The 11,233-nt window shown below is 39.0% G+C and overlaps 2 protein-coding genes across 2 annotated transcripts; one reads left to right on the forward strand and one right to left on the reverse strand.

Annotated features, from left to right (window-relative positions):
- Nucleotides 1–323: 323 nt before the first annotated feature.
- LOC145564683 (uncharacterized) lies at nucleotides 324–4,579 on the reverse strand. The gene is made up of 3 exons (XM_081624920.1): nucleotides 4,381–4,579; nucleotides 3,762–4,235; nucleotides 324–3,313 (listed from the first exon to the last, which is right to left on the reverse strand). Exons 1-3 carry the CDS (start codon nucleotides 4,577–4,579, stop codon nucleotides 324–326), a joined length of 3,663 nt encoding a protein of 1,220 aa, XP_081481046.1.
- Nucleotides 4,580–6,981: 2,402 nt separating this feature from the next.
- LOC145564684 (uncharacterized) lies at nucleotides 6,982–10,616 on the forward strand. The gene is made up of 6 exons (XM_081624921.1): nucleotides 6,982–7,918; nucleotides 8,369–9,134; nucleotides 9,287–9,610; nucleotides 9,701–9,800; nucleotides 9,885–10,161; nucleotides 10,258–10,616. The coding sequence occupies exons 1-6, from the start codon at nucleotides 6,982–6,984 to the stop codon at nucleotides 10,614–10,616; spliced, it is 2,763 nt and encodes a 920-aa protein (XP_081481047.1).
- Nucleotides 10,617–11,233: the final 617 nt, after the last annotated feature.

Raw genomic sequence — 11,233 nt, forward strand, 5'->3', positions numbered from 1 at the left:
TCGTCCGGGCCCAAAAACTAGTGATGTTATTATATGTGAAGCAATTAGTTCAACCCTAAATAGATCCACTTAATTACAAACACGTCAACTCATCATAAATTAACCTTTTTTTAACACAACATGGAAGATATATTAATTAATAGATTATCCTTACATCAATAATATTACAAGAAAATGCGATGTAAGTAACCCCAACAACTCTTCCTAGTACCACATCACAACAGAACGAAACTAAAAACAAAAGGCGAGTACACATAAACAGAAAATAAAGCCAACTAACAGCAACAACAACAGAACATCTAAGCAGAAGGAGAAGGAGAGCATCATATGGCAGCAGCAGGAACGCCCTTCTCCCCCTCATACAGGTCCTTCACACAATCAGGAACATCATAATAAGTTCTATGGCCTATAGCCATATCATTCCCCACTTCCGCAAGCTTATGAGCAATAACATTGAGATCCCTACGGATGTGCTTAATTTCCACCTCTTCGAGCTTTCTAATGCTGTTAGCAATGTCATTAATAGTAGCAGCAAGAGGATGATGGATGATGGGATTCAAGGAATCAAACATCACTTTGATAGAAATTGCATTAGTGAACAACTCCACCTTCTTAACACCAAAAATATCTGCCATAGCAAGAGCATCCCTAACAGCATATAATTCTGCAGCAAGAGCAGTCACAGCACTGTATTTGGTGGAAAAACCCAAAAACCAGGAACCATCTTCATTTCTAATGACACATCCACCAGCAGCCACATTAATCAATCTCCAAGAACCATCAATGTGAATTCTTTTGAACCCAGGAGGAGGAGGAACCCAGATCTGATTCACAGGAGCAGCAATGCTAGGGCCTCTCAATGACAGCAAGCAATTGAAGCTGGAAGAGCCACTCTGAGAAGCAGCAGGAACAGCAGTAGAAGCAGCAGAATGAGAGGAAGTAGCAGACCCTACAGTAAGGGCAGTAGCAGCATCCTCAACTGCGCAAGAAAAAGCAGAAGCCAAACCCATTCCTTTATCCTGCAAAATCAAGTTAGTGCAGTGATAATCATTGTGAAATCTAGCAAAAATGGCATGGGCATGAAACATTTTTTTTTCAAAAACCGTGATATTCCTATTCCTCCACAAATGCCAAAAGGCGACCATAAAAACCATTTTCCAATGAGAATCAAAACCAAGATTATAATTCAACCAATCTATCCAATCTAAATTCATGAATTGGATAAAACTAAAACCACAAGGAGTATTAATTTTATCAAAAATATCATTCCACAAGATATGAGAAGAGAAACAATCACGGAAAAGATGTATATGAGATTCATCATACATGCTACATCTAGCACAACTTGAACTAACCAAGGGTAAAAATAAACTGATTTTTTCAGCAACCGGAAGGATAGAATGCATACAATTCCACATCAACATTTTATATTTAGCCGGAGCTTCAATTTTCCAAATACCTTTCCAAGAATTACAGAAGGAGGAAGGAATGCAACTGTCTTTGATTAAGTGATGATAAGCAGATTTAATGCTGAAAACTCCATTATTAGTTAAAGTCCAGGTAATAAAATCATCCATGTTACCAAATTTAGAGCAAGGAGTAGCAAGAATTAAATCAATCAGAAAATTAGGCAAAATATGAATAATATCATTGAGAAACCAACTTCCATCTCTAATGATGTCACATACAAACCAATGAGCTTTAGCATTAGGAACATCTCTATCTAAATAAAGGTAGATAGGTTTGTCACCTACCCAATGATGAAACCAAAGAGAAGTAGTTTTCCCGTTGCCAATGCCAACTTTAAGACCCGAGGCAAGAAGATGCCTTCCTTTTAGAATATCTCTCCAAATAGGGGATTGAGAATTATTGGGAATACAATAAAAAAAGGCAGCATTCTTAAGATATTTATCATTGAAAATCCTAACCCACAATTTATCATGTCTATTAAGCAAAGTCCATCCCAATTTAGCCAGGAAAGCTAAATTCCATTCTTTGAGTCTTCTAATTCCCAACCCTCCAATTTCCATAGGTTTGGTAACATGGCCCCATCTAATCCTAGGAGAATAATGAATTTTATCAACCTTATTCCATAAAAATTTCCTACAATGCTTATCAATGGAATCAATAACTGAAATAGGCAACAAATTTGTTTGCATATGATACACAGGAAAAGAATTCAAAACAGCCTTAACTAAAGTAGCTCTACCTGCTAGATTTAGAAGCTTGCACTGCCATCCTCTAATTCTGCTCAAGGTTTTATCAAGGAGGGAAAGATAATGCGCACCCTTGAGTCTATTAGGACTAATCTCTATTCCCAAATATTTTCCAAAATTGGTAGAAGCTTTTAACTTAAACTGATCACTAAGACTCGCCCTAATCAAATAATTCATCTTAGGAGGAAAAATAAGGGAAGACTTAGCAATATTAATTCGAAGACCAGAAAGATCCCCAAACTTATTTAAGATGTTCATCATTTCTTTGATATTATTAGAAGAAGCCTGACCAAATAAAAAGACATCATCCGCATAGAAAATATGAGAAATATTGATATTCTTAGAGATCTTAATAGGCTTCCACCTTTTCTCATTAACACTAGAAACAATCATGCTAGAGAGTCTTTCAAGGCATAGAACAAAAATATAGGAAGACATGGGATCTCCTTGTCTAATTCCACGGGAAGGAGCAAACTCCTTAGTGATCTCCCCATTCCAAAGAACAGAAATTTTAGGAGTGGTGATACATGACATAATGAGTGAAATGATAGAGGAGGGGAAGTTGAAAGCAATAAGAGTATCCTCAATAAAACTCCACTCAAGACTATCGTAAGCTTTCGAAAGATCAAGTTTTAAGGCAGTGATGTTTTTTCCTTTTTTTGCTTTATTAAAAACATGAGCTATCTCCTTAATTACAATCACATTATCTTCTATACCCCTACCCTTAATGAAACTAGATTGCAAAGGATTGATAAGTTTATTAAGGAAGGGTTTAAGCTTGTCAGAGATGAGCTTAGTAATTAATTTGTAAATAGTATTGCAAAGCCCAATCGGTCTAAACTCAGAGAAATGAGAAGGAGCATCCACCTTAGGAATCAGAGAAATAAAGGAATGGTTAATACTCGAAGGAACACAACTATCAGTAAAGCAGGATTTAACAAAATCAGAGATGATAACTCCCAAATTATCCCAAAAATGTTGATAAAATTTAGGTTGAATACCATCCGGCCCTGGACATTTCATAGGTTCCATACGAAAAAGACACTCCTTAATTTCATCAAAAGAAGGAATTTTGCTAAACCTAGAAGCATCACTATCTGAAAGCCGAAAAAAAGGAATAAAAGGGGAATTATCAATATTATCTGATAACTTAGAGGAAAAGATATCCTTAAAATAATCAGACGCCATATCTTTCAAAATCAAATCATCATTCACCCAATTTCCATCATTATCTTTTAAAGCAAAAATTTTTCCTTTAGTCTTTTTTTAATTTAGCAATAATATGGAAATATTTAGTATTGTGATCACTATATCTCCGCCAATTAAGCCCCGATTTCTGCGCCCAAATTATTCTTTCTTTTCTATAGATAGAATCCAAATCCTGGAGCAAATTTTTCTCTAATTTAACAAGGAAACGGGAATAATTTTTAGCTAAAGAAATTTGAATACCATCCAAACGAGCTAAAATTCTTTTCTTTTTAATCTTAAGACTACCAAAAATATTATGGTTCCAAGAATTAATATTTCTACCAAAATTATCAATACCTTTGAGCAGAGAATTATTAGGCGCCTTCCAATTGTTGAGAAAAAATTCTCCAAAATTAGGGTGTTCTAACCAAACCTCCTTACAACGCAAAGGAAAAGGACCTAGGGCCTTAGTGTTACAAACATCAACAAATAAAGGACAATGATCGGAATAAGCACGAGGAAGATGATGTACCTTAGTATGAGGAAAGGCATTAATCCAAGAGAGATTGCCCGTAGCACGATCTAAACGTTGTTGAATTAATTCAATTCCATCTCTTGCATTCGTCCAAGTAAAAGGGTTGCCATGAAACCCTATATCCACCAACCCCGCATCCTCAGTAAATTCAATGAATTCCTTACATTGACCCTGCTTGAACTCACGACCCCCCGATTTTTCCCCTTGATTAGTAACCTCATTGAAATCTCCTAAAAACAACCAGGGAATTTCCTCCGGAGGGATAGATTCTCTCATTTTTTTTCCATATTGCATGCCTAGCATTCGGAATAGAAGGAGCATGCATGCCCGAAATCAGAACATCAGGCTTGTCGTTCCTAAAATGAAATAGTGCATGAATAGTATGCACCTCCGAGGAAAACACCAGCAAATCAAGGCTGCCCTTCCAGAAAAGCCAGATACCTCCTCTAGTACCATTAGCAGGCACTGCTTTATGCTCCGAGAAACCAAGTTGAATCATTACTTGCCTAGCACGCATAACCGGAGCTTTAGTTTCTAAGAAAATGAAAACATTAGGACGATAAGTATCCACAATGTGCCTTGCATGCGGCACAAACTCATCCCTCACAGCACCTCTCACATTCCACATGATAATCTTCATATTAAGATTCAGTAAAGGACGCTGCAAGGTAACCCTCGGCTCATCATTCGGTCCTGCATTGGGAGGGAGGAAGTAACTCTCCCAATCCCTCCAATGTTCCATTAGATTCATCGGACCCAAATCCTCCAACCTTATCGGAGTTAGTAACACATGAGCTTGCTGGTAACTCTGTGGTGGATTGCGGAACGTTACACCAATTTGAGTCCCCACTACCTCCTCCTTGGAGAAAAACAGAGCTATACGGCGATTTGGCACCCCCATGTCGAACCCGCGAGTTACGAATTACAAAGGAGTGACCAACATTCTTCTTGGAATTGGGAATGATTCGAGGATTTCTCGCTTTGGAAGAGATTTCCCTTCCTCCTTCCTCAACAATGCGTCGATCAGAGTCTTGGCGTTGGGAAACTCCTCCCTGGCAGGGAGATGTTGTCTCAACACCACCGGAGGGGGCAATGCAGGAGACACTAGAGGCTTCTCCGGTAGCAGGTTGAGGGTTGGAGTAGTTGGGCTCAGATTCTGACGCCGAGCATATTTCATCAATGGGGTTGATATTGCTCCGTAGTTCGGCAACCCCAGAGTTACCGGGGATGACGGAGGAGGTGAAGGAAGGGTAATGGTCGACGGTTGAGAATGAGATGACTGAGCATGGGGTCTCCTCCTGCTGAAAGTTATCAAAGGAGGGGATGATTGCTTCAGAAGGGTTCGAATTAATGAGCGAGGAGGAGACACTACTAGAAAACACCTTATTTCCGACGGAACCCCTCCGACGGACCATAATTTCCGTCGGAAGGTTTGAAATTTTCGACGGAAATGTCATCCTCGAAAAATTTCGTCGGAAAATAGATCTTCCGACGGAAAATCCGTCGTACATTTTCCGACGGAATTAAATTTCCTCGGAAAATGTAAATTGCGACGGAAATTTCCGTAGGAAATTGGTTTCCGACGGAAATTTCCGTCGCAATTCAAAATTTCCGAGGAAATTTAATTCCGTCGGAAATTATTAAACACCAAAACAAGATTCCCGTGCTTTAGCAACAGAACAGAAGGGAAGAGAGAGAAAGAAAGGGGAAGAGAAGAGAGAGAAAGAAGGGGAAAAGAAGGGAGAAAGAGAAAAGGCCCGCCACTCCCGCCGGACTTTCTCCCGTCCGTCCGCCGTCGGTGCGCCCTCAGGTAAGTGCTCTACTCGTATTTTTTTTTTTTTTTTTTTTTTTAATTTTCGAAGAACCCTAAGTGGTTGATTTTTCTCCAGCCACTGCCACCGCCACCGCCTGAGTGGTCGATTTTTCTCCCCTTCCTCCATCGTTGGTGCGCACCTCAGGTACGTGCCGAAATTTGTTTTTTTTTTTTTAATTTTTGAAGGTCCTAACCCTAACTATCTCCAGCCACCGCCACCGCCTGAGGCGTTTAAATCCACCGTCGGTTCGCACCTAACCCCGAGGCTTCTCCAGCCACCGTTGAATTTCAGGTAAGTGCCACAATTGGTTTTTTTTTTTATTTTTTTTTTTAGTTTTCGAACAACCTAACCCCGAGGCTTCTCCAGCCACCGCCACCGACACCGTCCCCTGAGGCTTCTCTACCACCGCCACCGTCCGCTGAAGCTTCTCTGCCATCGCACCTCAGGTAAGCTTCTCTGTTATTTTTTTTTTGTTTTTTTTTTATTATGTTAAACAATTTAATTAATTGAATCTCACATTACACACTCTAAATTATTAGTCAATTAAATTTATTTGTTGTAAGTGTGGTTTATTTTGGTGTAATTGTTAATAAAAAGGGTAGATCTAGAGTTTAATGACATTATAAAACTTAAAATTGTTAGTTTAGTTGATGAATGACATGTTAGTGAATATACAAATTTAATTGTATATAGAAATATGTTAGTTTAGTTTATTTGGTTAAAATTAGGCTTTAGTTTTGTTTATTTTGAAAATGGTTATTAACTTAGTTAAATCTAGTTTAATTATACATGTTAATTATTTATAATGTTAACATTTTTGTTAGTTTAGTTTATTTTAATTATGTATGTTAGGTTATTTGGTTAAAAATGGGCATTAGCTTTGTTTATTATGAAAAAATATGTTAACTTAGTTAAATTAAGTTTGATATATGTTAATTTATAATGTTAACATTTTGTGGTAGTTAAGTTTACTTTGGAAATAATAATATGTTACTTTATTAAATAGCTTATTTAATTATGTATGTTAGTTTATTTGGTTTATAATAAGCATTAGTTTAGTTTCTTTTGATAAAAAAATATTAATTGCCATTTAGTTTATTTTAGTTAATTTAAAGGAGAATAACATATTATTTGCATTCCCATGACACTTTGATGGGTAATGAATATTCAACACATTTTGTGACTAATGTGATTAAACATTTGTGTGAGTTGTGTAGAAGTTGTAATCATGAAACGAACTGAACGAAGCTGGATGTATGAAAGGAAAGTTGGACAATCTGTTAATCCGGCCTTTGTGAAAGGGGTAGATGAATTCCTTAAATACGTGGAAGATCATCCCGAAAGTAGCAACCCCAATGAAGTTAGGTGTCCATGTTTTAAATGTAAGAACAAAAAGCTTTGGGACTCGGAAACGGTTAAACTTCATTTGTACCGGAACGATTTTGTTCCTAATTACTATGAGTGGATGTGTCATGGGGAAGGGTTTCCAGAAGTTCCTGAACGAGAGGTGAATGAATATCGTGAAATGGTCTTCGATGCTTTTGGTCATAATGAAGATGAAGACCGAGGGCATTCGGAAGAGGCGAGTGTTTCTGAAGAGGAGGAGCCTAATGCACAAGCTAAGCAATTTCTGGATTTGTTGAAGAATTCCGAACAACTATTATACGAAGGGAGTTCAATGTCTGTGTTGGAGATGGCTGCTAGAATTACTAGTCTTAAGTGTGAGTATAATTTGTCCCACAGATGTGTTGACGGGTTTGCTTCTTTGGTGAATGAAGCGATTCCTGGCAACAACCATGTGGCAGACACATTCTATGAGGTGAAAAAGATTGTGAAGGGGTTGGAGTTGCCTCATGAAAAGATTCATGCATGCCCGAAAGGATGTATGCTGTTTTGGAAGGATGATGTGTTGTTAACCACATGTAGGGTGTGTGGTAGTGATCGATACAAGAAGACTTCTAAGGGTAGCTTAGTGCCTCTGAATGTTCTATTTTATTTCCCGATCACACCCAGGTTGCAAAGGCTCTATGCAACCAAGAATGTTGCGAAGGAAATGACATGGCATTCGAACAATCCTCCGGTTCAAGGCACGATGGCGCACCCTAGTGATACTGAAGCTTGGAAACATCTTGATAGTTGCTTTCCAGATTTTGCCAATGAGCCTCGTAATGTTCGACTTGGCTTGTGTACAGATGGTTTTGCTCCTCATGGTAAGTTTGGGGGACAGTATTCTTGTTGGCCTGTCATTTTGACCCCTTATAACTTGCCTCCGTCGATGTGTATGAAAAGGCAATTCATGTTCCTTTCGCTGCTCGTTCCCGGTCCGAAAAACCCTAAGGGCAACTTGGATGTGTATATGCAACCGCTGGTAGAGGAGTTGAAACAATTATGGGAAGTTGGGGCGAACACATATGACATTTCGAGGAAACAAAATTTCACACTTCGAGCAGCCATACTTTGGACTATTAGTGACTTCCCGGCGTATGGCATGTTGTCTGGTTGGACTACATCGGGTAAGAAGGCTTGTCCTTATTGCATGGAGAAAAGCAAAGCATTTTGGCTTGACCATGGTGGAAAAGTTTCCTGGTTTGATTGTCATCGCCAATTCCTTCCAGTTGATCACCCTTTTCGAAAGAGTAAAACTGCATTTTGTAAAAACAAAGTCGAGAAAGGTTCACCACCACATATCATGTCTGGAGAGGAGTTGTGGGAATGTGTTAAAGACCTTCCAAGGGCAGTGGATGGGCCGGAAGCACTGAAACTTCTCAAAAAAGCCAAAAAAGGGTGGTTCAAGCAAAGCACGCTCTGGGACCTTCCTTATTGGAAGCATTTGCTCGTTCGTCACAACTTAGATGTCATGCACATTGAAAAGAACTTCTTTGATCAGTTAATTCACACTATCATGGATGTTAAAAAGCATACATGTGACACGCCATCTGCCCGAAATGACATTGCCAAATACTGTAAACGACCACAACTCCATCTTCAGGAGGATGATAGGGGAAAAGAGTTCCTGCCAAAAGCTCCATTCGCCCTTGACAAGGCTCAGCGAAAAGTGTTGTGTGAGTGGGTTAAAGAGTTGCGATTTCCTGATGGATACGCCTCCAATCTGAGCAGATGCGTAGATTTGCAAGCATGTAAGCTTCATGGAATGAAGAGCCACGACTGTCATGTGTTCATGGAGAGGTTGTTGCCCACCGCCTTGAGGGAATTGCTCCCTACCCATGTTTGGAATGCGATTACAGAGATCAGTCTATTCTTCCGCGATTTGTGTTGCTACACAATCACAGTTAGTGACATGGAGCGTTTGGAGAAAAACATTGCTGAAATCCTTTGTAAGCTTGAGAAGGTTTTCCCCCCTGCTTTCTTTAACTCCATGGAGCATTTACCTATTCATTTGCCATATGAAGGCAAGTTATGTGGTCCTGTTCAATATAGATGGATGTATCCCTTCGAAAGGTAATTTCAACACCCTTTCACATCCTCTTTCTTAAAAACCATTCATTGTTATGACTTGTTCAATGTAATTGCAGGTTCTTGAATCACTTGAAACGAAAAATTGGGAACAAGGCACGGGTTGAAGGTTCCATATGCAATGCTTATCTCTCTGAAGAGATAGCAAACTTCTGCTCAAATTACTTCCAAGCGTCGGTCGACACAAAAACACGAGATCTCGGTCGTAATGTGAATGTAGATGTTGATAGCAATATGGACAACGCAGATTTACCAGAGTTGTTCTCGGTGGACAGTGGTCGTGTCTCAACTGAGGGTAAAACTCGGTATTTAGATGACAAGGAACTCGAGTGTGCTCATTTGTTCGTGTTAAGAAACAGTGGTGTTCTTGGCGAATACGAAAGGTATTCAATTTAAGGATTGAATTGAATTCAAAGTTCTAAATAATTAAAATGTTTAAACTGCTAACTTATCTTGGTTCATTTATGAAATAGGAAGTTTGAGGACTACATTCTTAGTTCTCGATCTTACCTGCGTAGAGAAGAAGTCATGGAGAAATGTGAATCTCAATTCTCTGATTGGTTTCATCACAAGGTGATAGAAACTTCCTAGCTTTTATGTGAAAAAGAATTACAGATGTTGCAACGTTATCGATTTGATGTATTGTGACATGTGTAGGTGGTTGAAGAAAAACCAAATTCGGATGTCTTGCAAGCATTGTCCATGCGCCCTTTCAAGCGTGTTCGAACATGGAAGCAGATTTTTGTTGGTGGATTTAAATTCCATACACATTCCCATGGCAAACACAAGTCTACCATGAATTATGGTGTGTGTGTGTCTAGTGAGGACGGTGGAGAGTACTTTGGGATTCTAGATGACATCATTGAACTAGTCTACACTGGTCCGGAAAAACAGTACAAGACTATTCTGTTTAAGTGTAGTTGGATGGATTGTGGTAGGGGTATGAACATACATGAACAATACAAGCTAGTGGAAGTAAATCATACTAAAAAATACCCCAAGTATGATCCCTTTGTGTTATCTTATCAAGTGACCCAAGTGTACTACGCATCCTACCCTAGCCTAAAACGGGATCGAGTTCAATGGTGGGCTGTGTTTAAAACACAAGCAAGGTCAGTTGTTGATGCTCCGGTGGACCTTGAGTTCTTGCAGGCACCGTCCCCACAAGCACATGCTACGCTTTGTCCTCCAAATGACACTCCTGACTATGACCTTGAAGATGATGATGAAGATGAAGATGATGATGTCGGGCTAATTATCTCAAGCGATGAGGATGACGAATCTAGTGTTGACTCTAGTGACAGTGACGAGGATGATGACATCGATGTGTTTTTAGATGATAGTAGTGATGAATCCACTAGTGATAATAGTGTTGAAAGTACTGATTAGGACAATTTGTTTGTTATTGTAAAATAAATATGAGATTATGAAACTCTACGTATTTTGTGTCATATAACATTGCTCTATTTTGGATTATGTCTATTACATAACACTACATTGCATTATATGTATTATAACGCTATATGCTTCTACTTATAAATATTTGCATAATATCATGTATTCGTTACTAATAATTTTTATCTCAGGTGGTTATGGCGGGAGGCAAAAAAGGGGAAGCGTCGAAGAAGAAAAAAGGAAAGGAGAAAGCACGTGCTCTGGTGTTTGATGAGGACGTGGAAATGGAGGACGCGGAGGCTCATGATTTGAGTGACCCTGAGGATCCCCCCTTCACCGAATCTGAAATTCAAGTACAAGGCAATGGGCAACAGCTTCAGCGGCACCAGCGGCAGAGGCAACAAGGACAGGGATCACAGTCTGCTGAGGGTCTGATGGTATTAGATCCTGCTTCCCTATGGTATGTATGTAGATTTGTTTACATTACTTGAACTTATATTCTAATTTTCATATTTAATGTATATTTGTTTACATTACTTGAACTTATATTCCAATTTCCACAATAAATGTAGGTTTGATGATGTCGACGTGACTAAGTGCGTCTCCGGTGT

This window comes from Chenopodium album, chromosome 10 (genome assembly GCF_948465745.1).
Source record: "Chenopodium album chromosome 10, dcCheAlbu1.1, whole genome shotgun sequence".
NCBI classification, from domain to species: domain Eukaryota; kingdom Viridiplantae; phylum Streptophyta; class Magnoliopsida; order Caryophyllales; family Amaranthaceae; genus Chenopodium; species Chenopodium album.

Coding starts and splice junctions, on each gene's coding strand:
- LOC145564683 (XM_081624920.1), bottom strand. CDS start 4,579: ATGAAGATTATCATGTGGAATGTGAGAGGTGCTGTGAGGGATGAGTTT. Junction 4,236..4,380: donor TGCTAATGGTACTAGAGGAG/GTATCTGGCTTT, acceptor TCCGAATGCTAG/GCATGCAATATGGAAAAAAA. Junction 3,314..3,761: donor TAATAATTCTCTGCTCAAAG/GTATTGATAATT, acceptor TTCGGCTTTCAG/ATAGTGATGCTTCTAGGTTT.
- LOC145564684 (XM_081624921.1), top strand. CDS start 6,982: ATGAAACGAACTGAACGAAGCTGGATGTATGAAAGGAAAGTTGGACAA. Junction 9,135..9,286: donor GCTTTCTTTAACTCCATGGA/GCATTTACCTAT, acceptor ATGTAATTGCAG/GTTCTTGAATCACTTGAAAC. Junction 9,611..9,700: donor GTTCTTGGCGAATACGAAAG/GTATTCAATTTA, acceptor TTTATGAAATAG/GAAGTTTGAGGACTACATTC.